Consider the following 27,010-nt stretch of genomic DNA (forward strand, 5'->3'; position numbering starts at 1 on the left):
CTTGAAAATTTCTGAGACTTCTATCAAAATGTTCCAATGTCCATAGTTTTAACAGCTTACCCCATTCAATTCTACAACCTGTCCTGTGAATAATTGGGCCCCAAGTTGAAGATATAAGTCAAATAAATTTAGTACCTTCTTGTTTCTTATCGAACACAAGTTACAGTCAATTATCTTTCATGTAGAAAATAGTTCAGGGAACTGTTTCACATCCACTAAACTTGGTAGTAATTAAGATTCATAATCCACAAAACAGACTCTTACGTCAGTTCAGCTCAATTTAATACAATAATCTAGGAATACGCTTTATCGATCAAAACACTAGCCAAGTGAAACAGTACAAGGCAAAATGTCAAGAAAAAACATATGTCCACCCTAACCAAACTACCATCCATCAACAGAGTTCCCACCAAATCTATAAAGATTCTTTGCATGTTTTACGGTTGTGTCCAACAACATTGCAACGAGAACAGCGTAAATGTCTAACACCCAAGACAAGGGCCTCAAACGGTCTCTTCCTAGGGCGGCCACGGGGCCGTTTAATCTTTGGGGCACATGGAGCAAGCACAACATCATTGTTTTGTGAAGTGGAAGTGTTTTCGAAGTTTGAGACACCTGCAACACCAACACCAAGCACATCGGGACATGCCATTTCAATTGTTGGAACATCATTCATCACTTCAGCATATATAAGCTCCTGCACCTCCCTCTTGTACCAATCTGCCACACACTGATACACATCCATATCTGCTAATGCAATTGCACAGCATGCATGCCGGCATGGGATACCACTCATTTGCCACTCCAAACAAGTGCAAGTACCAAATTTAAGATTCACAACTAATTTCACATCACAGGTTTCCTGTACCTCAGCATCAAAATCAGAATGAAGTGTAGCAACAAGACCATGGCTGAGCTTTTGGTTTTCAAGAATCCTTTCCTCAATCTTTGGGCCAACAGGAAGTTTCCAGTTTCTTGCTTCAGTTTGTTTACTGAGTAAAATTTGGGACAACTTCACACGATTAGGTTCCATCATAAGGGGAATATGCAACAAACTCATGTCCCCTGTCCAAGCAGTAAATGACTCTACCTCATTACTATTCAAATAATCCCAACGGCATTTCTTAAAGAAAGCGTTAGACCAATATTCAGGCCCACTGGTAATCACCCAATCATATAAATCCTAACGAAATGTACACATTCTGGCAAGGCCTTTCTCATATGTGTCCACAGTCCGTGCATAAGCAATCTCATTTAGGTACCTATGTGCAGTCTCCTTGCCTTTACTTTGCAACTTAAAGTTACGATTAGTATCAATAAACTTACTGAAGTTCTCTTGCACATCACGAAAACAATGAGCATGGCCATTTGAATCAAATGTCTTTTCTACCGCTGACAGTATAGAAGAATTCCTATCAGAAACAATAACCACTTCTCGGTCTCGTACCACGAGCTTCAAGTGCTCTAGAAACCACAACCAATCTTCCTTATCGTCTGAAGTAAGCACACCATAAGCAAGAGGGTAAATCTCATTGTTTGCATCCAATGCTGAACAAGCTAGTAAAGTGCTTTTGCATGGACCATTCAAGTGCCGAGCATCTATAAAAATCAATGGTCTACACCCTACACGGAAGCCGCGTATTGAGCACTCGTATGAAACAAACAGTTGTTTGAATACGTTGTCCTCTGTACATGACCATTTAGCAATTGTTCCAGGCATTAATTCCACTAGACGATTGCACAACCAAGGTATTACCTTAAAGTAGTTCTCTAATTTCCCATGAATCACCTCTTTAGCCTTCTTCTTGATAGCCGATGCTTGGTTTTTGGTTAATGTAATCGCTAAATTCTTCACTGAGTCATCATAAAGTTCTTGTGGCAAATAAGTTGGACTATCCATAATCTTTTCCTGGATGATATTCCCCATCAACTTAGCCATCAATTTGGGTTTACACTTTATCTGATCCATTGCAGAATGTGAATGATTGTCAATGACTGTTTTAACTGAAACAAGGTTTGACGATCCCTCTCGCCCAGCGGTTAATTTCCATGGGCACTCATCAACGGCACATTGAATTTTCATATATTTCGGGCTATTGTTAAGGTACTTGTAGGTGAATTTCTTGGCAATTGCATATCTGAATATAGCTTGCCGAAATACTTCAGCATTCTCAAATGCCTGTCCTTCTTCCAAAATTGTCTCATCTGACATGGCAGAGGCAAGCGGGGTTGAATCACTACGTGAGGTCACCGAAGCTGAATGATCACCACCGACATGACCTTCCCCGGAATGTGCATGGATTGCTTGGACATCAGCAGTTGATCCCCTGCATATAAATTAAAGACTTACTAACATTAATCACAATAACATGGCTACACTGCCAATGCTCAATGAAGAAACAAGAAGCGAATCTCTGAAATGATATAGTAAGATTTCCTTTCACCTTATGCTACCCACAATGGGTGTGGCAACAACTGCCTCCTCTACATAGACGTGTGCAAAATCATTGTTGAACCGTATCAAATTGTCAACTCCATCTTGATCTGTCAACCTTATTAATTGTGTCTTGTTGAATTTCACAGTGAAGTGCAGCACTTTGCTTGAAGGCTCAATACGCAATCTATTGAAAACAGCCTTCGCAAAAGCATCATAAGTTATGCCTGATTTTACCATAATCTGATCAGTAATCCCACCCACGTATGTGATAGATCCATCTTTGCGTATCACGTTCTCACCACCCCAATGACAAAAACAAAACAGTGTCTTATCTACTGCTGCCATATGCTATATGCATCCAACTGATTAGACAACTGCAACAGAAACTGTGTCATATGAATCCCCCATTTGATGCAAAGATTACATACTCATATCTCAATTATGAATTATCATCCATCATAAATGTAATTGCTGACTCCATCATCTAACATGACCCCCTTATATCAACTAAAACAGCCAAGTCTATAAGGTATAGACGATGGCAATGATAAATTGTAAACTTTTGTGTTGCTCAAAGGCCATTGTTCAGAATATCTAAGTTGTTAAAGAAAGATCAACAGATAACGGAAAAGGACTCAAAATAAGTACCGTGATATCTATTTTATGCGCCAGAGGCAGACTAACTAATTATGATGCAGTGATCAATCAGTATAGACACTCCATTTTTCCGATTGTAGCGTGTTACCACAGAATCTAGCAGGTCAATTGTATGCATTGTAACAATCAAGAGCATAGAACGTACCACTTATTGGTAGAAGGTGTACAATACAACTGACATCAGTAAGCTCATTACATTTATATTCATATTGACAGTGTGCATCTAGAAAGAAAAAGAAGTTAACGGCTTTAACAAGGCTTCTTCCTGGAGATATATTAGGTGTTAAAACTGTCAGCCTATGGAGTACAAAAAATGAGTGCCACTTATTACGGAGTGATAAGACGTATATCTATTTCAGACCGAACAAGAACCAATTAGCTTTAAGCAATAGGCAGAGGAAAGAACAGGATTAGAGGTTTTTTTTCTTTCTTAGAAGAGGATCTATGTGAAAGAAGAGCTGACTGGAAAACAAGGGCAAGTGATTTCAAAGCAATATCGACAGAAAGAAGAACGAAGAAATGCATTTCGAAAATCCTTACCAAATCTTGAGACAGCCATACAGCATTTACACACATAATCATCTTTAAACTGCTTATTTGTACAGTCATTTATCATCGTTAAATGCCAAACTTACTTTTTAAGTGTTTTTTGTGATAAATAATAAGATTATTTCATTCAAAAGGAATTAAGGAAATGCCACCCAAGTACTACCAAAAGCATAGATTAAATTTAAAAATAAAAAATAAAAAAAGTCCATAAAATCCAAAAGGGCAAACTTCACTTTACCCCCTTGTAATATAGGCTCCCCACCATTAAAAAAGAATCTATAAAATCCAAAAGGGCAAATTTCACTTTACCCCCTTGTGGTACAAGCTCCCCACCACTTAAAAAAAATTCTATAAATCCCAAAAGGGCAAACTTCACTTTGTAGCCTCCCTATCATTTGAAATTAACCACTTAACCTCCATTTGGTTTGTGAACTAAACTGCTAGGTCAACTTTTCTATCCAAGATAACAGTTTGTGATAGCCACACACATGCTGAAGAGGAGTTTGGAAAAAAACACTTCCATCCAAATTTTTAACCAAAATGGCCCTTTCTCTTTCCTTTTCTATCTCATTCATCTTATTCTTTGACAGTAAGCACAACCACCAACATTACAGTCACTTCACTCCAATGCTACCACCTCTAACCACCCAAGAGACCACAATGACCACCCAAAATTTTTACAATATAAAAAAGCAATTAACACATTAAAATCAATATCAACTGAATAAATTGATTGTCGTAAAATGAGAATGGATTCATTTGCATACAAATGGTTACTGTAATCATGCTAATAAACAAAATTGAACCCAATAAGTAAAAGAATTACCAATAACTCAATCATCCCAACAAGGGCATCGGTGATACAAAGAGAGGCAGCATCACCAAGCATTCCACCAGTTACATGCTTTCCCTAAGCCTTCTACCAATAACATACTAGTGCCACTTTTCTTATATACATATATGAGTGAGTGAATGTGTGTGTAAGAAAGACAGATAAGAGCGAACTGGGCAGAATCAGAGTCCGATTACGCATGCACAAAACCAGTGAAGAAGAATGAAAGACATTTTTTTGGTCAGAGAGTGAAAACTCTAATTTCCCTCAATTTGTCTCTACAGATGGTGTGCTAAGTGAATGAATGACTGATAAGTAAATTATATAGAGGGGAAAACTGAACTTTTTGTTTTCGCATTAACGATGCGAGGTGTGCATTTTAGTTCAAAAATCACATGGGGGTTAAGTAGTTATTATCAAATGATAGGGAAGCTTTGTGCACATGACCTATACCACACGGGGTAAACTAAAATTTGCCCGATCCAAAAATTGATCGAGAGCAGAGAAAGGTTGGCAACACCCAACTCCCAAACTATACAACCAAAAAAAATAAAAATAAATAAAACTCTATGAGTATACTTTTGAGCCTATACAAAGTTATATGTATATGTGGCTTGCTCCATTTCAGAATTAGGTAAATAACACCAACACAAATACAATAATAATAATAATAATAATATGCACAATTAGAGGTACAAAATTAGGGTACAGAAACGGTGAGAATTCAAAATAAAGAAGCATAGATTTTGTTACCAGAATTGAACTTGAACAAATGTCTTTGTATGAAAGTGGCTCTGTTTTCTGAACAATTTCAAAAACATGCAGTCATGAACAGACGATTCAAATGCACAAATAAATACACACATACATTTAAAAAAAAAAAAAAGCTAATAAAAATGTGAAAACTCTATGATTGTCAGTCTGTATAAATGTGTCAGAAATTCATCCAATTTCAGATCGTACACACTTCGCGGTAAAAAACGATATTTAGGGTTTGAGCTCAGAGAAATTAATTGATTAATTGATCATTTCAATTTCAAAGCAGGATTGGATTGGAAAGTTCACTTACATTACATTTACAGTCAGCTCCTCCAACTTTGTAAATCCGCACATAACCGCCTGAGTCCTCACTGCCCTTCCCCTCGTTGCCTCTCTTTTTGTAATAAAAAGCAGAAGTTATATTTTGTTACCAAATTTACTTTGGGACAATTACATTTGTTTGGTTGGAGGATTTGGAGAGAGGTTTGGAAAGGGAAAGGGAAAAGGTGTGTGAAACTACGTGAAATTTAGGCATATTTTATTCTTATTTTACCTACTTTTTCTATTTTTCTTTCTAAATCCCTCCTCAAATCCTCTAACCAAACACAACAAAGGATAATATCACAAAATAATTAAAAAGTGATGGGAATACAAACAGTTTATACATTAGATTGCGCAAGAAAATATACTTTATTCGCTTCATTTTGTCATCACTTTTCTATAATTGTCCCATTCATGTTAGACCAATGTTGAGGCCTTCAAAATAGAGCACTGCTAGTTCACATATAAATAAATAAATAGAGAATATTCATATGGTGTAGGCTAGGATCCATATCAGATACGACTCGAAACTAATATTATATAAAATATTTTACAATTTATTTTAAATTTTTAGTATTTTTATTTAAAATATCACCCTAAATTAATAATTGATATCACATTACTGAAAATAAATTTAAAAGTTTTAAACATTTTGTTTTAGGTATTTTATTATTTTATTTCATGTTTTCTGTATTATGTATGATGTAATAAAAAAAGTATATCATATCTAAAAGTGAAAAAAATAAAATAAAATAATTGACACCGATAATTTAAGTCACACAATTTATGCACAATAATATGGTAAAATATATGTAATTTTTAATTTGTTATGAATTCAATCATGTAAGATCTATTTCACTTATCATGTCATTCTGAGTGAATTATGGATCTTAAATTCTAAGTTTTTAACATTTCTCTATGTCAAATTGATCTATCATATAGAAATAAAAATAAAAATAAAATTTGATAAAATATTTATAGGGTTTTCTTATTTAGATCTCTAGTAATAATTTCTCAAAAAGTATGAAAATATTTTTTGAAAAGAAATATCCTCACTCACAAGTAACGAACAAATCTTCGCTTTTATTATATTTGTATTTTTTTTTAATTGCCTGATCAAAATCTTTAAAATAAAATTCATGATATATATGAAATTCTAATAAATATATATATATATATATATATATGATTGTGTTTGTTCTTATTAAACAATGAAATTTCAATGGCACTGTCGTGACAATTGATGTCTAAAAATGTGAAATTGAAGGATAATTACAAAAATTAGATTATTTTTTTCAAATTTAGATGTAAAAATTCACTTAAGACAATCAAATTAAAGTGAAATTCTATTTTCAATAGTGAATAGTGAAATTTCGTTGACTATCATGAATTTTCTGCATTGAACACATGAAATTTCACTAACACAGTGAATTTTTCAATCAATAATCAAAAATTACAAATTTGAAAGTCAATTGTGAAAATGGGATTCTTATTTCCAAATTTTAGAGTAAAAAATTCAAATGAAGGGCTCTTAAATGAGAAATTTGAGATTATTTTTTTTTTATTTTTTATTTTTGGTCATAGATCAAAAAAAATTCAATGCTTACGAAACTTTATGATAGTCAATCACTGAATTTGAACAAAATTTTCTTCACTTTTAGTCAATGACAGTGAATCACTAACTTAACTCAGTAAAATTTAGCTGAAGTCAGTGAAATTTCACTATCAATAAAGTTATAAAAAAAATAAAAATAAGAGAAAAAATAGAAGAAGAAGAAAGATTTGGACAACAAAGAACAAAGTAAGGAACCAAATCTGGATAGTTGAAGCATCGGCGGATATTGGCAACTTTTGTAGACAATGACAAGCCCGTAATGGATGGTAATGGGGATATTGTAATAGCACTTACAAATATGATATTTATATGGAGGAAGAGGTGTTGCAAATCTACAATATTATATCATAGCATAATCTATCGACAATGGCAAATATTGTTGGAATACAAAATATTGTATATTTAGGAAATCTCGTGATTTCTATAAATTACGATTATTTAAGGATTTGATTTTTAAGATTTGATTGTGTAATTATTTAATTTATTTTTCTTGTGTATCTTATATTGATTATAAATAGACATGGTCTCACCCAAATTAAGGTAAACTAATATTATACAACTTTATTCTTGGTATCAAAGCCAAAGAAACCATAGCCGCACCTACCCATCACCATCGTCAGCCTCTTTTCCCTTTCCTAGTAGCCGACTCACTTACCTAGCCTCTTCAACCACCTTACATCACCTGAAACCCTCTCTCTCTCTCTCTCTCTCTCTCTCTCTCGGCAGTCCTTTCTAGTCACTACTGGGGTTCCTACAGCGGCCGACCAAGCTCTGTCCTGGTTCTGTGCAGTTTAGCGTCTTTCTAGGATGGTCTGGGTTGGTTTCTAGCCCTTTTAGGGTTGTGTGTTGCTGATGTGGTAAGCAACCTATGTGTGTTCCTTATTACTTAGGCTACCGGTTTGTTCGATAACATCTCTTTTGTGTGACGCCGTTACTTCGGATTCGTGGTATTTCAGAATGTCTGACTTTGTTACACAAACCCAGAGCATTATGCCTCGTTCAGATGTTTCCCTTGCCTCCCATGTTCCGGTTCATCGGATTACTAGTGTGTTACTTAATGGTCACAACTTTGCTGCTTGGAGTCGGTTTATACGTCTCTACCTTAGGGGTAGAGGCAAATCTGGACGGCTTCTGAAAACCGAGACACAACCTTCTGCTGATGATTATAGGTGGGTTCAATGGGATATTGACAATTACACCTTACTTGGTTAGATGTTCAACATGTTCATTCATTGTGATACAGTTCCTCAGTTATGGAATGCTCTTACCCAGATGTATGCACATGCCCACAATGATGCTAGGATTTTTAAACTTTATCAAGATATCTCTCATGCCTCTCAGGAAGCTTTGGGCTTTACCGTTGCTGAATTTTTCGGATACCTTCAATCTTGTTGGGAGGAGTTAGCACAGTATGAGCCATTAAGTGATTTTCCAGATGTTGCCGCTTCTATTGTGTCTGCTCGTCTTGCTCGCCAGCACACCTATCAATTTTCGATGGGTTTAAAACCTGAATTCGAGTCTCTTCATATTTAGATTTTGAACACGTCACCTATGCCATCCTTATATGAGGCTCGTCTATTGATTCAACCAGTGGCTCTGCTTCTTTCCTCCGTTCCTACCTCGTTTTCAGTTTCAAATCAGATGGCTCTTGTTGCCAAGTTTAGTTCTCGTGCTTCTAGTAGTAAGGTTATTTGCCACCATTGTTGCGCAGCTGATCATGTCCAAGCATGGTGCTTCAAGCTTCATCCTGAGTTGAAGCAACGCTTTGCAAGGACACGTCTTTCAAGCCCTCCCCATACTGCTGTTATTGCCGACAAATCTAGTACTCCTTAGCCGACTCATTCTGTTGATTTTCATCAACTTCAATCTCAGATCGGTCGCCTTCAAGAACAACTTGGTTCATTCACTACCAAGTCTTCAAGTGTCCTTTCCACTACCACACTCGCTACAGGTACTCTTACAGCCTTTCATGTTCGCGTTGCACCTACTTAGGTATTGGATTCTGGGGCCAATAATTATATGACTAGTAAGTTTTCTTGTTTATCCCCTCCTGTCTCTACTACCACTCAAACTGTATGTCTTGCTGATGGGTCTATTTCACATGTCTAACATAAGGGTGATGTGTCCTTATCGTCTAATATTACACTTACTTCTGTCTTACATGTGTCCCATTTTGCTTATAATCTTCTCTTTGCTAGCCGTCTTGCTAAAAACCTTCATTGTGCTGTTATTTTCTTACCTACTCATTGCTTATTACAGGACCTGACTTCGAAGAAGATTTTTGGCAGGGGGTTTGAGCGCAACGGGCTATATTACTTCAGGGACCTAACACCTTTCCATCTTACCACTCCTAGCCTACAAGCAACTGTGTTACCTGAGTCGTCTTCCTATGTGTTCTCTTTTCAGACTTTAGCCTTGTGGCATACTCGTTTAGGACATGCAAACTTTAATTATTTATGTTTACTTTTTCCGTTACTTAATAAAACTTGCAAGGATCATCAGTTTCACTGTGTTGTTTGTGAACTGTCTAAACATGCTTGTACTTCTTATATTCCTCGTATGTATTGCGCCTCTTGTATATTTGACCTTATTCACTCTAATATCTGGGCTCCTTCTCCTCTTTTGGCTTTTTCTGGGCATCGCTATTATGTGACTTTCATAAACGACTATTCTAGGTGTGCTTGGGTTTATTTTCTTAAAAAGAAGTCTGATGTGCTTCCACTTTTTATTCAATTTCTATAAATGGTCAAAACTTAATTCTACACCATTGTACGCAATATTCATTCTGATAAGAGGGGGGGGGGAGTACATCTCTGATGCATTTCGCTCCCAACTTAATCACCAGGGAATTTTGCAGCAACTCACTTGTACTTACACCCCTAAACAAAATGGGATTACTGAACGTAAAAACCATCATATTATGTCTGTTGTCTGGTATCTTCTTTGTGGGACGAATGTCCCTAAACCCTACTGGTATATAGTTGTGCTTACTATTGTTTACCTCATTAATTAGACACCTACTCAGATTTTTCACGAGTTGGCCCTCTTTTAATTACTTTGTCCAGATACCATGTTATTTCCTCTTATGCCTCGTGTGTTTGGTTGTACTTGTTTTGCTCAGGATCATAGTCCTACTCGGACTAAGTTAGATAACAAGTCTCTTAAATGCATTTTCTTGGGCTATTCAACTCTGTCTAAAGGCTATAGGTGTTATGATCCATTGTCTCGTCATTTTTATCATTCTATGGATGTCACATTTTGCGAAGATATGCCATTTTTTAGTTCTAACCCTACGTTTCAGGATTCCATCTCAAGTGCCCCGCCTCTTGCTTTGTCACCGAGTGTTCGCCTTGTTCTTATCATCGATTCATTTGCTCCTTCATTATTGCATTTATCTGTACCAGTCAGTCATCTGCCATTACAAACATACTCTTGTCGCTCTCGTGCTCCGCTCCTTCCAGCATCTTTTTTGCTCTCAGGCCCTGGTACTCCCTCTACTATTCACTCCCCAACTACTTCCCGTTATCCAACCCTGTGAACACCGTCCTCCTAATCAGTTTGGTTGGTTTAATAGTACTAATCACCCTATTTCCTAGTTTTTATGTTATGATGCCCTTTCAGCTTCTCATCGGTCTTTTCTTGGCAAGCTTGAGTCAGTCTTTATCCCGCGGTCTGTGTCTGAGGCTCTCTAGAATCCCCAATGGGTTACGGCTCTGCAAATTAGAATGGCTGCTTTGGAGCATAATCACACTTGGGATCTTGTCTCTTTACTTTCTAGTGAGACGACTGTTGGGTACAAGTGGGTTTTTACTGTCAAATACTTGGCTGATAGTACAGTAAACCTATATAAGGCTCGTCTTGTTGCTAAGGGCTTTACCTAGGTTCCTGGCAAGGATTTTAGGGCTACGTTTACATCGGTTGCTAAATTGACCACTATTCGTTTGCTTATTTCCTTGGTTACCTCTTCTTCTTGGCCCCTTGATCAACTTGATGTTAAGAATGCTTTTCTACATGAGGACTTACTTGAGACGATCTACATGGATCCTCCACCCGGGTTTTGGGCTGAGGGGGAGTATGCTGACAAGGTCTGTCGTTTGCGTAAGTCTCTCTATGGCTTGAAGCAATCTTCTCGTGCATGGTTTCACCGTTTCAGCTCTATTATCCTATCCATGGATTTTATTCAGTGTCATTTTGACCATATATGCTTCATTCGTCGTCAGCTCAATGGTCGATGTATTATTTTGTTGGTCTATGTAGATGATATTATCCTGACTAGAGATGACTCCATTGGTATTGCTCAGGTAAAACAAGAGCTTAGTCGAGTATTTGACATCAAGGACTTGGGTCCTCTCAAATGTTTCTTGGGGATTGAAGTAGCCCGTCCTCGCAGTGGGATATCATTGTCTCAGTGGAAGTATACTTTGGATCTTTTTCGGGACACCGGTATGATGGGGTGCAAGCCTGCATCTACTCCTATGCATCCAAATCTGAAACTTTTGGCTGAGTCTGGTGAGTTACTTTCTGATCCATCTCGCTACCAAAGATTGGTAGGACGTTTGATCTATTTGACTAATACACGACCAGATTTGACATTTGCTGTGAGTGTGGTTAGTCAGTTTATGCATTCATCTCGTACTACTCACCTTGATGTTGTTCACCACATCTTGAGATATCTCAAGTCATGTCCAGGTTTGGGTTTATTCTTCAATGGTGGGCTTCAGACAGGATTGTCCTGTTTTATTGATGCAAACTATGCAAGTTCATTGACTGACAGACGTTCCACTTCTAGGGTATGCACTTTCCTTGGCACCCATATTCTGTCATGGAAAAGAAAAAAACAAGCGGTTGTTTCTCGATCATCTGCTGAAGCTGAGTACCAAGCCATGGCTCATGGGACATATGAGTTACTATGGCTTCAGTCCATTTTTATTAAGTTAGGCTTTGAGGAGAATAATTCCTCCAAGCTATTTTGTAACAATAAGTCTACCATCTTACTTGCCTCTAACTCTGTGCTTCATGAGCGTACTAAGCATATTGAAGTTGATATTCATTTCATCCGAGAAAAGGTTCGAGCTGGCCTTGTTTGTCCCTCATTTGTTCCATCTTCTGGTTAGACTGCCAACATGTTCACCAAATTTGTCGGACCATCCCTACTTCGATTTTCCATTGGCAAGTTGAGTTTGGTTGACATCTTTGATCCAACTTGAGGGGAAGTGTAGGAATACAGAATATTGTATATTTAGGAGATCCCGTGATTTCTATAAATTACGGTTATTTAGGATTTGATTTGTAGGATTTGATTGTGTAATTATTTAATTCATTTTTCCTGTGTATCTTATATTGATTATAAATAGTCATGGTCTTACCCAAATTATGGTAAGCCAATATTGTACAACTTTCTTCTAATATAAGCTCGGTGATAGTAGATTTGAGGTCGATGAAAATAGATGTAAGGTCGTTAATATGCGACGATATGCGACGATATAACAGACAATAGTAGTACTGGTGTTGCTCACAAAGAGAGAGACAGCAGAGAAAAAGAGACTCCTAAATAAAAAGATAACGTACTGATAGAAAGACATAGAGAGATTTGGAAACTAGTGATTTTAGAGTTATAAGACAATTTATATAACAATATTTTCTTATTCTTTAAAATTTTGAAATCTTTGGGACTTCAAATAATAAACAAATTTCTTTTGAATTAAAAATCATACAAAATCTCAAACTTATGAGAATAAATTATTTGCGAATGGTCCGTAGAGATAGAGTATACTACCATCCAATCAAAATGTGCCATATAAACAAAAAGTTGTGCCTTCAACAAAATTTCCTCATTTTCTAACCTTGCCTCTGTGGCTTTTTCCATTGCCAGCGCTTGTTAGCAAAATCAACAGACCCATCCCAGCTGCAAAACCCATGTGAATCCCCCTTATCCTTGAACGAATCCCTTACCCTTCAAAACCCATGGTGGTCGATGCACCAATCATCACTAATATCTTTATGTTCAGAATATGTTCTCTATTGAATCTATTATCACCATTAGGGGTGTGACACCCCAAATAACACCATGTGTTATAATTATATTATTATTCATCCTTGAATACCCCAAGTCAAATTAACTATCTCATTGCACAAATACTTAAGGTAAAGTTTAGAATTGAGTAATTAAGAAGTTCTGAGCATTGAATTAGACTATAAATGATTAAGACTTAAGAACTAGCCACCTCTTGAATATAGTAAGTGTAAATCACATAAAAAATAGTTTTACATGACATAATTGAATTCTCACATTAATTTAATTACCTTACAACACTCTAGAGATAGAAATATGAAGTGGTAAGATGAAACCTTAGAAAAAGAGTTCAATTGGTAAGAAACATAAAAGTGAAAGACATGCCTTGATAAAAACAAACTTAGAAAGAGAAGTATTTGAAGATTACTAAGAGTTAGAGACACCTTAGGTTTAAAATTTGTGAATGCTAGGATGTGCCAGTGCACTAATTAAGGAGCTTAGTATTGTGTTTGGTTAGGAGATTTAAGAAAATATTTAGAAAAAGAAAAAGAAAAGATATGTGAAATGTAAATAAAACGTACCTATATTTCATCTAGTTTCGTACACATTTTCTTTTTCCCTTTCCAAATCCCCCAACCAAACACAGCATAAAGGTCTCAGACTAATGTGCTCATCATTTTGATACTATATGTTATTTTGCTAAACATGATTTGTGTTAATTAAACACGATTAATAAGCCTTAATCATGATTAATTAATCTAAACAAGATAAAGTTAAAACTTGATTAATTAAAGATTAACGTTGATTAATAATAACTAAAATTGATTAATTAAACTAAAGATGAGATTAAAGAAATTTGGTGTCCCAATTCAACCCTTGTCCTATCTAACCTTATCAATCAATACATGAAGAAGAAAATCTGTTGGAGGAAACAAACTAGAAGAAAAGAGAAATGAGCAAGAAGAAAGGAGAAATGAGGAGAAAAGAAGAGGGCTTGGAGAAATCAACCTAGAACACCATTTTTAATCATTCAAAAGGTAAGTTTAAGACTCAATTATTGTAGCAAACCTATCTACTATCAAAGATTGAGAAAAAAAACTACGATTAATTTGGGTTAATAATGAAGAAATGAAGAAAAGTATGAGAAATGATAGGGTAAGTTGAAGAACAAGCTAGAAACTCATGATTCATGTTATTAATTTAAGTTTTGATGTCCTTGTTCCATGAAAAGCTTCATCTTCATGTTCTCTTATAAATTTCAAGAGTTTTACAAGTTTAGCTTCATGTTTTGGAAGAAAGAAAAGATGGGTTTTGATAAGAAGTTAAGTTCATAAATTCTTTAGCAAAAACCTAAGTTTTGATCCTTGCATCTTGGGAATAAACCATGTTTTGATGTTATGACTATGAAAAAAATCATATTTCCATATTTTCCTTTAAGTTTTGGAAGTTTAATAACAAGTTTTTAAGGTTCCAAGGCTTAGAAATGAGAAGAGGTAGCAAAGAAAAGTGAAGAATTTCACACTGGTTGGAAGCAGCCATTTCCGCACATGCGGAAGTGACTCCTGCATGTATGGCCAAACACTCCATAACCCATTTTGCATTTTAAAATAATCGCACATGCGGCTAGATTTCTTGCACATGCCCCAACATTCCTGCACATTGTCTCGCACGTACGGCACCCATGTTTCAGTCCAACTTCAAATGGACATATCTCTCTCATTCATACTTAGTTTTGAGTAATTCTTGAGTCTAAATTCAAGCTCTGGAAGCCTAGTTTCCAATGATGGTAGTCTCATATCTAAATTCTAATACAAAAAGATATGTTTAAATTAGTGAAAGTTGCTCACTTTGTTCCTAATCATTTCATGCTAATTCCTTACCTAACTTAATTTTCTTTCATTTCTTCTTATCTCCTCAAACCTTAAATATCTAAACATGATAATTTTCAATGCATAGAATATGAAACTATTGTAGAATACTGCCACGACCCGAATCCGCTCTTATGGGTTTAGCATCGTAATCGGCCAATAATCCTTGGATTACCAAAGGCCTCTTGACATAATAACATATAGTAAGGGCTGTGGAAGCAAATATACAACATATACGAAGTCCGTTGAGCTGTGAAGACATACATGAGACAGATAACCTAAAACTTTTTATAGACTTATGAGTAGCAGCAAAAGATATAATATTTACACATCATTCCATGTACATGTTATCAGAAGTCTTGTCCAAATACAACATGGTATAAACATAGTCTAATATGATTACAAAAACAGCCTCAACACTTGACTTCATTCGGAACCTCCTCGGGAGGCACAAAGGTTGGCTGACAACAATTGAAACATAGGCTGTCAACTCCGAGTCTGGTCACGTGCCTGCTCACCTACATACATAATATAAATAGTGAGCGAAAGCCTAGTGAATAATAACAAAGTAAAGATTTTACTGAATGATGTCCACACAGAAACAAAGTCTTGTACATAATCGGATGTCATAACAGAGCAGATTCATAGGCATAGTTACATTTGTATTCGAAACTTGTACATATGTCATATCATAGTACGTGGCACATCCATTAGCATTAACAAATCTGATGACCCACAAAGGACTGCCATGAAGGCTTTCTGATGACTCATGTGTACAGAGATGTTTCTGATGACCCATAAAGAGACTGCCATGAAGGCTTTCTAATGACTCATGTGCACAAAGACGTTTTTGATGACCCATAAAGGGACGACCATAAGGCATTCTGATGACCCATAAGGGACCTGATGACCCATAAAGGGACTCATTTCAAATGATGTTAAGGGTGCCACAATTGCATTTTAGAATCTTGAACAATCATTCATTCATTCCAAACATAGCGTAGAACTTCAGAAAACTAATTACTTCATATCATAATGTTCTTAAAATAATTAACATGGAACATAACTTTACAAAGTTATTACTCACTGATAATTGATAGCCCCAAATTGACGGCAAAGTAGGCAATTCACCTATCCTGAGGCGCGTGACCTACATATCATGATAGATTCATACATTGAATACATACGCCCAGATTGTACATAACTTACTTCATTTGTTCCTAGTGTGTTTCTAGCCTTTAATCTCATATGGGGTCTTAAACATGGCCTAGGAGTGCTTAGGATGGAATGAGGATGTTAGAATGCACCTGAAAACATTTTTCAAATTTTGCTGAAAACAGAGTCCACGCTCGAGCGTGGCTTTTCTCGCTCGAGGGGACAAGCAGAAAATGAGGGTTCGCTCGAGCGTGACTTCCCTCACTCGAGCGGACTGTAAAATCAGAAAAAGTACTGGTTGCTTGCTTTTCACGCTCGATCCCTGCTCGAGCTTGAGGCCCAAACCCTCACTCGAACGTGACTTTCATCGCTCGAGCGTACTGCAAAACATGTGAACTTCTGGATACATGCATTTCACGCTCAAGTAGGTATCATGTCGCTTGAGCAGAAATGCACGCATTCAGTGTTCTTCGCTGGAGCGTGAACTCCTACGCTCGAGCGTGGATTCAAATTCTGGAATTTCCTGATTTGATCTCCAAGCTTCAAACTCAACTTCAAATGTTCAAACCACATCTTTTGGGCCCAAAACTTAAGAAATTACTTATAAGCTTGCAAAACATCAAGAATTCAAAATCATTTCGCAAAATCAAAGCCCAAAAGCAAGTGAATTCTTCACAACCAAACTTGAACAATATGTATACATAACATGCATAGGTTGGTACGAACTCAAACCTTGCAAAACATGAACAATGAAGTGTTAAAGTGAAAAACCACAATGAGCTCCCATAATTGAACCAAAATGGGTCCTTGCATGTGAGAATTTGTTGAAAACAACACCTAAAATCCATGAATTATGCATGCATGTATGAAAAGTTCATCTTCTCTACATCACTAGCTCAACTCTTGCAAAGATCAACTTAATCCTCTTGAATTCAAGTCTTAGATATCATAATTATGTAGTCTAAGTGTTGATTCCTTACCTCAACTTCTCAATTAAGCTCTAGGTGATGAATTTACTAAGATTCCCAAGCCAAACCTTTGAATTCCAAGCTAATTCCTTCCAAACTCTAACAATTTCCTTGATGATCTCGATTCTCTCTTGCTCTCTCACACGTTGGTGTTTAAAGGTGGGAAGTAAAAATGTCAAAACAAACATGTATAAAAGAGTAAAAGTGGTCTTACATAAGCCTACTTAGTGGCATTTAAGTAATTGGCTTAAGCTAAGTTAAGTAGCATCATTTATTCTAATTTAATCATTCCAAATCAAATTTTAATTAAACTTACCATAAAATTCTATAAATCCTAATTAACATATAAATCAAGTCAATTTCTGAATCGGATGCCGATAAGGCCTTCAATTCGCAAATCGAAACTAAAACATGAACAGATATTTCTGCGTCAAACAGATATAGACACAAAATGATGCAATCCACATATAATTAACTTAGGATTCCTTCTTAATTACTTATTTGACATACTTAAACATGAATTAGCGTTAATCATGGGTCGGGGTTGTTACAAATACTTACCCTTCAACGTACGTTTTTGGCACACTTCGATATTCTTCAAGCCTTAATCACTTAGGATGCTTCTAAGCATGCATTCGATACATGTTTGACAGTTGATTTAGACTTGAATTAGGCTTAGAAAAGTCTTGGATAATCTAAGAAAAATATTAAGAAACACTAAGTTAAGTTAGAATACTTGAAGTGAATTTAGAAGCTTGTTAGTTTGAATGCTTTCACTGTTTTGCTTATGCTTTGTGTAGGTCAAGCACTTGAAGGATGAAACCTTTTGTTCAAAGAGCCATTTGTAAGTAACATTATTGTAAAGTTATGTTTGAAAATTAGTTTTGAAAACATTGATGATATATCCTAATTTTGTGAAATTCTTATTTTGTTTTAGAATGAATGAATGTCCTATGTTTTATTGAATCTATGAATGACATCCTTAGATATTCCTAAGTCTTGGGGGGACGACATCACAGACCATGGCCTTTATGAGATCTCATCAGCCACCTAGAGATGTGGCGTTGTCTAATTGGTACTCGGACCAGTTATTCTATTAAGAGGTTCTAATGAATGTACCATACTATCATGTTTTGAATATGAAATATTCTTGTGAGAAATGTTTGAATGCTTTTGGAAATGCGATATGATATCTATGTTTTGTAAATGGTTTGAAATTTATTCATTTACCACTTTACTATAATATTATTCACTAGGAAATGACTCACCCCTCTCCCTTATATGTGTATATATATATATATATATATTTATGTAAGCGACGAAGAACTTAATTATGAAAGGAAGTTGCTAGAAGACGATCTTGTATATTTGTATTGGATTTGTAAAGTTTGTTAAATGTAATGTACTCTACTTTTATTGTGTCATCCATGTAATATTCAAGATAATAATATAAAAGAAATGTATACTTTCATTTCATATAGTTATGCATTGATTTGAATGGATGTTTTAAAACGATACAATATAAGAAAATAATGGTTTCCGAACTTGTAAACGGAATAGATTTGCCCAAATTATTATAAGAGTTCAATTACTTTTGAAAGTGAGGCATTTGGTAGTTTACGACTATTGGCCGGTCACAACAACATCCTGCTTGGGGCGGATTGGGGGCGTGACAAGGGGTGTGAGCAATGTGATTCAATATGGTTTGAGGTTAAAAGAGAAACTGCTCGGCGGGTGGCGGATTGGAAAATTTGTCATTAAAAATCATCATTTTTTCATCACAAATCGGCAGAGCGATTGGCAATAATGACGATTTTAACTTAGCGGTTTGGACGGATTGCCGGATTAGAAAAAAAAATTAACTCAAATTACAAAATTCAAATCAAAGATTTATAAAATTAAAAAAAAATGATTATAAATTAACTAGAATAGTAGAAATTAAAATACAAATTTACAAGGAATATCAATAATAAAAAAAAATCCAACTACAGTACCTAAAAAATTTTAAACCTAATTTATGAACAGTATATTAATTTATTAACAGTACTAATCCAATTGTTCAATCCCATTCTTTTGATGTTTAAGTCCGATAGAAAAGTGTATAACAATAACAATGGCTAAATTTCTAGAGCATACCCTCTAAAGTGATGCATGTTGCACACCCTTCCAGTTATGGCGCCATATAATGATATAATATATCGGAAGTTACAACTCAACTACATATTGTTGTAGCTCCAATGACCCAGTTATTTAGGGAATACAAATTCACCATTATTTCAAATAAAGAAAAAGTCAATATACTTATTGAGTTCATAACCATTGAAAGATAAAATAAAAACAATTACACAATCGATTATTTATATATATAGGGGTGTTTTAGAAAGTTAGTAAAAAGTTGATTTTTTGAGTTTTTAGCTTTTTTGGTGATTTTTTTGGCCAAAAAACTGACTTTTTTAGTGATTTTTTTGTGACTTTTGGAAAAACTTGATAAAAAGTTAAAAAATTGACTTTTTACCAAGTTTTCAGAAGGGCACATAATCTCATATGGTTTGTGGTAACTTAAAAGCACATATCGAATTGTAACTAAAACGAATGTGTACTACTTTCACGCTATGCTTGAATCATGAAGCAAAAAGTTAGCTTAATTCATTCAGATTTCTTCACTTTTTCCTTTTTATTTCTAAATCCTAACCAAATTAATAATCCAAACATAATCTAAAATAATACCTGCAATCTTATCCCTTATTTATGTTAGGTGTCATTGCTATGAATCTATCTATCTCTGCCCAGAATATTCAAGGGGAGATTACAATTCCTAAAAAATATATCAAAACATGGGGTGCAACTCTCAAAGAGATCAGATGTACCTCAAAAACAAGTCGCACCCCTTCATATTTGTGTATTTATATATTTTATTTTATTTTGTCTATTAATTCCATTTAACTGTAATTTTCTAAAATTGAAAAGTAGAGAAAAAAAAAAAATTTTGTGACGATGATGATGACTCATTTCAATATATGTTGGACTTGGTCTGAGAGCTCAATGACTTTTGTCACCTTCCTTCACCATCAAGTAATAAGGTTGTTATCATGGTAGTGGTAGACTTGGTCGGTCATTCGTGTACTTTCATGGGAAGAAGACTACTAGAGCTTGGAGAAATTTTAAACACAAACAAAACAATAAAACCATTAAAGTGGTTTTCACAGACATCAAATTGTTGGGACAAAAGAAGAAGAAAACATGTTTGAATTTCTACATCATTTACCCAAACAGGTGAAACTACAATTTATTATTATTAGATGCACAACAACTAGTTTGAATTATATTTTTAAATATTATTACCAACGCGGTTACAATTGGAAGAATATGCACGCTGTGTGTCTCTCTCTCTCTCACATTGATTTTCTAAACTTGTGTCTTACCAAACTTCAATCCGAAAGCTTCTAATTTTATCCTAAATATGAAAATTTTAGTTATACCTTTCCAAATGAGTTTGGATGGAGAGTTGATTAAAATGGATCAAGAAAGAAACTTCTCAGCCTTGACAGGGTCCAACCCCACACCCCACTTCAACAGCGTTGACAACATCACAACCGGCAAATACTCCTTACAAATTGTATTCTACAAAAGTCACAATCAATCAATCATCCAATCAATCATATCACTATATGACAGGATTAAATTTTTTAGTTTTTGTGTTTTTTTTATTTTTAGTAAATATTTTTAAAATTTTTATTTTTATTTTTTTAGATACACCTTACTTAGATGTATCTAAAAAGTAAAAAATTTGTGAAAAAATATTTTAAAAAATTAATAAATACATAAAAATACAAAAAATATACTGAATTCTCTTTTCTTTTTTTTTTTTGTATTTTTGATATTTAGTGAATTTTTAAAAGATTTTTTTACAATTTTTTTTACTTTTTAGGTATATTTATGTTACGTATGTCTAAAAATTAAAAAAAAATTCTTAAAATATTAAAAAAATTCAGTAAAAACAAAAAAAAACACAGAAAATAAGAAAGTCGAATTTTCTGAAAAGTGTTTTTGGAAAACTCTAACCAAGCAAGTTTTTTAAAAACAAACTTTAAATTAATAAAAAACTTTATAAACATTAATATATAAATTTATAAACTTTTTTTATTAATATATAAATATTTTATAAATTTTTAACTGATATATAATTTTTCTAATTTTTTACTAGCATCATTCAGGTGTTGTTTGGGATGAGCTAAATTAATTAAAATAGTCAATAAAAAAAATACTAAAATAGTTAATAAGATAAAATTTTACATTCAAATCATAATATCATTTTTTTTCTCACAATCATTAATTCAACTAAAAATAAATAAATAAATAAATAAATCATTCCAAATATAACTTTTTTAGTCAGACTAAAATAACTTAGCCTCCGTTTGGGAAGTGCATTGACTTTTTGACTATTTTAGCCTGGGCTAAAAAGTTTGGTTTGGAAGGGTTTTTTTGGTTTTTTTGACTTTTTTTGTGAGAGAATAGTGTAATGATTACGGGTTGGATGAGATGTTTTGTTTGTTATGACTAAAATAGTCTACTTTGTCTTTTATAACTATTTTAACCACAAACCAACTTATCAAAACAACACCACCAAAAACTCAGGCCGAAAAAGCTTATACCAAACAAGCACTTAATCTTCCTAGTCATCTTAAGATATTGGATCAGTTCAAAAAATAATAATAATAATAATGAAATCCCAATATCTTGGCTGAACGCAATACTAGCTTGTTTTGTAGTACTTTTTTTTTTTTTTACTTTTCCTTTTGCTTTTCCTTCTTCTTATTATATTTATTTATTTTTTACTTTTTTTGTTTTCATGAACAAAATCAATGAAAGTTATAAAATGCTCATGAAAAGTTATAAAATGCTCATCTTTTTAACATATTGTCATTTTTATGCAAAAATAATTTGTGAAACTTAAAAATTAACTTTATTGTATGTTTTAAAAAGTAAGTTGCTTTAAAAAATAAAAAATAAAAAAATTGTTGAAAATAGTTTTTAGAAACGCTAGTTTTCTGTGTTTGTTTGTTTGTTTTTTTTGTTTTTTTTGTTTTTTTTTTTCTGAACGGAAGTTTTCTGTGTTTGTTGAAAGGAAAATGAGTGAGAGCACTAATTAGTGCTATCACAAATGATGTGGCAGTGGGCCCCACTATGAATGATTTGATGTTTTGGCCTTGGTGTTGTATTTTTTTTCTTTTTTTATTAAGTGCCATATCATTAGTGGTCTTTTTAGAGCTCCAAAATTAGTGGTCTCTATCATTGTTGTTGTTGAAATATGAAAACAGAAAACAAAAACAGTACTTAACAGGCACAAACCTTAGTCCTTGTTAATACTGTATAAAGTTCATAAGTTCAATATCAAACAAATACCAAGGAAAACAAAAATTCTTTCTTTTTAATTATATAGGGGGATGGTACTGAAATCTGCAAAAATTGTACAATTCTCATCTTGGATTTGTACAAGATGAGAAAACAAAAAATTTGTACATGACAAACAGAAAAGAATGTCAAAGAATTCCTATGTCATCTTTTCTATTCACAAAAAAAGAATAGACTAATTAAAGAATAAATCCTATCGGATGTATGTATCATGACTGTTTGGCGGCTATGGTTCCTGAGGTTCCTTTACATAATGGAGAGGATTGTGGTGTATAATGCCTAATTCGAGTCAATTCTCCACTGAAACTAGACATTTTAATGTGGATCTCTCCACTAAAAGTGTTGGGAATAGACTCGAGTCGAGTGGAGTTTGATCTGAAATGGGCAGCAGCAGCAGCAGCACTTCTTGGAGACAAATTCACTTGCTCCAAAGCATGGAATTGGAGTTTGGAAGGATAATCCCTCACACACCCAATACGAGGCCCGGCTCCCGTAGTCCATTTGCAAGACAGCTGCTTCCCCAATTGATATGAATTCATTCCTTTATGCGAATTAATCCTTTTCAGAATGGATTCTTGAGGAATGACAGTCTCTTCTTCATCTTCTTGGTCTTCATCAAACAAGTGTTGCTCAGGACTCATCTTATCTTGTTCTTCCTCTGCTTCATATCCATCAAATGTATTGGTACTCAATTCAACGGCTTGATTCTCGAACTTTAACATCTCAAACAAATCATCCCTATCTGGTATTGAAAGATTAGTCAATTGCGTGCGAAGACTGGCCCCCGATGTCCTTGGTTCTGATGGAGCTGCAACAGCATCCTCATGGTCCTCTGTGGAATTGGTTTTCTCTGAGGAAGTCTTGTCCTCCACATCCATCTGTTTTGTCTCCACACCGTCCTTTTCATTTAGGTCTTCTTCAGATGAGATACTTCTCATGAAAAGACTGCTCTGTTTGCTTAAGGATCCTTCTTCCTCCACTGGGTCCATCTGATTATTTACATACATAAAACATTTTCAATCAGTATCTGATATCACTATCTCTTGAAAAGCAATTTGGAAGCAATAGAAAATGATATTTTAGTTTTTACCTTAACATCAGTGAGATCCACATTGTTCCCCTTGAGGAATGAGATGAAGTCCTGAAAGTTTTCTGGCGTTGGCTGATAATGGCCGCTGTGAGGCGACACTGCCTGTTCAAATTAACCAGAAAGAATATTGTTAAGTCAGCATCAAAAAAACATTAGCCAACTAAATCAATATGGAATGAATATGAGTTTGCAGCTGATTTGATTTTGAAAACAGTAGTAGTAGTAGTATTACCTTTAGGATGCCTTTTTCAACAACTATTCTACCAGCGGCAGATGTGGCTCCACCAGCTAAGAAGCTGGAATGCTGAAATGTGCCTTTCTTCTTCTGCCCAACATATAGAGTCATAGATGTGCTTAGGACAAATATCCACTTCGCACCCTTTGGTTCTCCAGTGCTGTCAAGGTGCTCACCCGAATGCTTGTACACGAGCTTTCCATCCTCCACTATCACTTCGTAAGCCTTCCTTTCCATCTGTGAGAAGAGAGAATAAAAGAAAATCATCAGTAACAAGGTTCTCAAGGGCCTAGAGAGAAAAAAAAAAAAAAAAATGAAATTCAAAATAAAAAGAGATGATAAAGAGATCAAAAGGGGCTCACCGGACCAAGATACTTGATGCATTGCTGCTGAAGTTTTGATCGAGGACATTTGTCAACAAGATTAACTTCCTTGCCTTCTCCAATGTCCAGCCTGTATTTACCAATACACACATGTTAGCAACACAGTTGAAAACTGTAAACATCTAAATATACATTTTTAAATGAACGCGATAATTTCTTTCCAATTAAATCTTTTAAAATCTTACCAGTAGAAGAAGGGTTCTTTGCTTTGACAGTGAAGCCATTTAAGGTAGTAGAATTGAAGATTGTGTCCATAACGATGTCGTGGATCAATCTATTAAACAAACAAGATAAAAAAGTAAATAAATAAATAACTGAATCAATAACAGCTCGTAAAAGATGCGATCAGAAGAAAAACATCAAGTTCATTGGATTTAAATTACTTACTGCCTCAAGCCAATGTTGCAAAGCAAGTTTTTTTGCTTTACCATTCTTTGATAAACCTTTTCCAACCTGCAAAGTTCAGGTAAGAACCATAAATATATAAACAAATTGTAAAAAAGAAATCAACATAAACATTCATTCAACATGACTCAAATTTACCTTGGCAGCTCTGGTTCTTGCTCTTGACCAACGAGAAACAGCAGTCTCATGTTTCTCCATGTCAAAGAATGATATGGAACTTCGCTTCAGTTCTGCAAAATCTAACAGCTTCCACCTGCAATTATTTTAATTTGCATTAAAAAAAGTGGGAAAAGCTGATAAAAAATTCAAACAAGGGAAAAAAGAGAGATAGAAATTTGCAAATGGTAATAAAAAAAACACACCAGCTCTGCTCAATGAGAACTGCACAATCTGCTAGCTTTCTTCTTGTTCGAAAGCTTTTGTATACTTTCTGCAACTTTACTGCGGCTTCATGTTTTGGATTGCTTTCATCCAAAATAGGCAAATGTGTGATTTTCTCTGTCATGCTATCTGATCTTGGGGATTGATAATCCTTCTCTTTGCACTCAACACCACTGGATGTAGTAAATATATCCTCTCCTTTAGACGAAGGCGCTTCAACAGAGACCATTGTTTCAGTTTCAGTTTCTGTTGCTTTCCAGGTCACACATCCTTCTATCATCATCCCAGAACCTTTTGGTTGCACTGGAGTTTTTGCTTCATCTTCCCCAAAATTAAATGATTTTACAATAACAGATTCAAAGGCATTCTCTAAATCATTGAACGCGGCAAATGGGCACGAGAAAGAAATCCCCATGTGACTTCAAATGCAATTTTGATTGGTTTATGAGATCTGAATTCCTGTTAAGACAAACCATTACTTGTAAGAGGAATGTCACAAAATCCAATCAAACTAAACGAAAAAAAAAATACTATAAATGAAGTTATTATGTTTATGAGTTGTGTAGTCTTCCAAACCATGGTAAATTACGTAAAATTCCCAACAAATCAATAAAAATATGATGATGAATCCACAATACCCATTTGATCTATGATATATATATATATATATATATATAAATATGTGTGAATGAAACAAGCTAGACATTGTGTGAAAATGAGCTGTAAAATTATTCAAATAATAAGAATATTAAATACTGCTAGGAAACCCATCAAAAGAAGCAAAGATCTGCCGCAATACCAAGGAAAAAAATTAAAAAATTCAAAAGATAAGCATTTCACACTGTAATCACACATGGAATTTGAGGAGTCAAACACCGCCTTATATCTTCCGAATATTAAAATTAAATTCAATAAAAGAGTGTCTGAAATAAACCATCAAGAAAAGAGAGCATAAATTTACAAAACCCAATAGCAAAAGCACCAACATTTAGAGAAGACTCTAAAAACCAAGCTGGGTATGAAGAATCCGAGGAGACCCATTTCATTTTATGACATTTGGAAGTGAAGCAAAGCACGGTCTTAGGTGAACACACAAGAGATTTGATAAAATGCTTCAGAGAAACCCATCAATAGAGAAGAGCATGGATTCACAAAACCCATTACCAATCTTACACATATATTCAAACAAAAGAAATCAGGATCATACACGAAACCCAGAAACTCATTCATCAAAGTGACCAAGTAAAACTACAAAACTAGTGACAATAGCAAGAAAAGAAAAAAAAAAACATTTTTCGTCCGAGAAAGTAAGCAAACAACAAATATCCTAAATTTTTTTGAGAGAAGTACTTTACCTGAATGTCGGGGAAGTCTGTGTGAGCCGAGAGAGAGAGAGAGAGAGAATGGTGGGTATGAGAGTCCGAATTGAATGGGAGGGGAGGGGGGAATGGGGTAATGAAGAGAAGAGAAGAGAAGAGTGGGTCTTGGTTTCGTTACGAAAGGAAAGATGTTAAAAAATACAAGTTGATGTGCTACCCTTTTTAATGCTTTGCTACAATTATATAGGGAGGGGTTGTTTCCTGGATTGGATGGACAGAGTGTTAGAAAGAGAAACGCTGAAATGGACTCAGACACAGAGACAGAGAGAGAGAGTCTCCAAGCACGTGGACCGGACTTTGGTATGAGGTAATTGAGTTAAGTTAGGGATACACTATTTTATTTATTATCTTTTATTATATTTTTATTTTTTATTTTTTATTATTTTTTATGGCCTGTTCACAACAGGAATGGCCTTCACAAAATTCCACTCTCATTACGAGTTGTAGAAAAAAACTTGTGTCTCAAGTATTAATCAAGGCAAGGGTGTAGGGTTTTTCACTAGTTCGGTTTTTTAATTGGACTTAGGTTTCGTTTGGGATGTAACAATTTT

At 34.7% G+C, this 27,010-nt stretch overlaps 3 protein-coding genes across 5 annotated transcripts; all 3 read right to left on the bottom strand.

The window, feature by feature from the left end:
- Positions 1-192: 192 nt before the first annotated feature.
- LOC114256116 (uncharacterized) lies at positions 193-5,673 on the bottom strand. Of its 3 annotated transcripts, XM_082904505.1 has the most exons (4): positions 5,545-5,663; positions 5,229-5,276; positions 2,445-2,811; positions 193-2,327 (listed from the first exon to the last, which is right to left on the bottom strand). In XM_082904505.1, exons 3-4 carry the CDS (start codon positions 2,780-2,782, stop codon positions 1,184-1,186), a joined length of 1,482 nt encoding a protein of 493 aa, XP_082760631.1. In that variant the 5' UTR covers positions 2,783-2,811; positions 5,229-5,276; positions 5,545-5,663; the 3' UTR covers positions 193-1,183. The 3 variants fall into 3 exon arrangements, with proteins under 3 accessions (XP_082760631.1, XP_082760632.1, XP_082760633.1); XM_082904506.1 differs by lacking the exon at positions 5,229-5,276 and having other exon boundaries at positions 5,545-5,673; XM_082904507.1 differs by lacking the exons at positions 5,229-5,276; positions 5,545-5,663 and adding an exon at positions 3,240-3,258.
- Positions 416-1,060, bottom strand: LOC145807889 (uncharacterized). The gene has a single exon (XM_082906880.1). The coding sequence runs from the start codon at positions 1,058-1,060 to the stop codon at positions 416-418; it is 645 nt and encodes a 214-aa protein (XP_082763006.1).
- A 16,908-nt stretch (positions 5,674-22,581) lies between the features above and the next one.
- On the bottom strand, positions 22,582-26,726 carry LOC145806760 (IQ domain-containing protein IQM2-like). Its single transcript, XM_082904556.1, has 9 exons — positions 26,436-26,726; positions 25,062-25,539; positions 24,838-24,952; positions 24,682-24,747; positions 24,480-24,568; positions 24,274-24,364; positions 23,909-24,148; positions 23,677-23,778; positions 22,582-23,575 (listed from the first exon to the last, which is right to left on the bottom strand). The coding sequence occupies exons 2-9, from the start codon at positions 25,493-25,495 to the stop codon at positions 22,796-22,798; spliced, it is 1,917 nt and encodes a 638-aa protein (XP_082760682.1). The 5' UTR covers positions 25,496-25,539; positions 26,436-26,726; the 3' UTR covers positions 22,582-22,795.
- Between the last annotated feature and the right edge of the window lie 284 nt (positions 26,727-27,010).

This window comes from Camellia sinensis, chromosome 14 (assembly GCF_055761805.1).
Source record: "Camellia sinensis isolate YWXY chromosome 14, ASM5576180v1, whole genome shotgun sequence".
Classification (NCBI taxonomy): domain Eukaryota; kingdom Viridiplantae; phylum Streptophyta; class Magnoliopsida; order Ericales; family Theaceae; genus Camellia; species Camellia sinensis.

Coding starts and splice junctions, on each gene's coding strand:
- LOC145807889 (XM_082906880.1), bottom strand. CDS start 1,060: ATGAGTTTGTTGCATATTCCCCTTATGATGGAACCTAATCGTGTGAAG.
- LOC114256116 (XM_082904506.1), bottom strand. CDS start 2,782: ATGGCAGCAGTAGATAAGACACTGTTTTGTTTTTGTCATTGGGGTGGT. Junction 2,328..2,444: donor CCCATTGTGGGTAGCATAAG/GTGAAAGGAAAT, acceptor ATTTATATGCAG/GGGATCAACTGCTGATGTCC.
- LOC145806760 (XM_082904556.1), bottom strand. CDS start 25,495: ATGGGGATTTCTTTCTCGTGCCCATTTGCCGCGTTCAATGATTTAGAG. Junction 24,149..24,273: donor GCATCAAGTATCTTGGTCCG/GTGAGCCCCTTT, acceptor CTCTTCTCACAG/ATGGAAAGGAAGGCTTACGA. Junction 23,779..23,908: donor TTGAAAAAGGCATCCTAAAG/GTAATACTACTA, acceptor TAATTTGAACAG/GCAGTGTCGCCTCACAGCGG.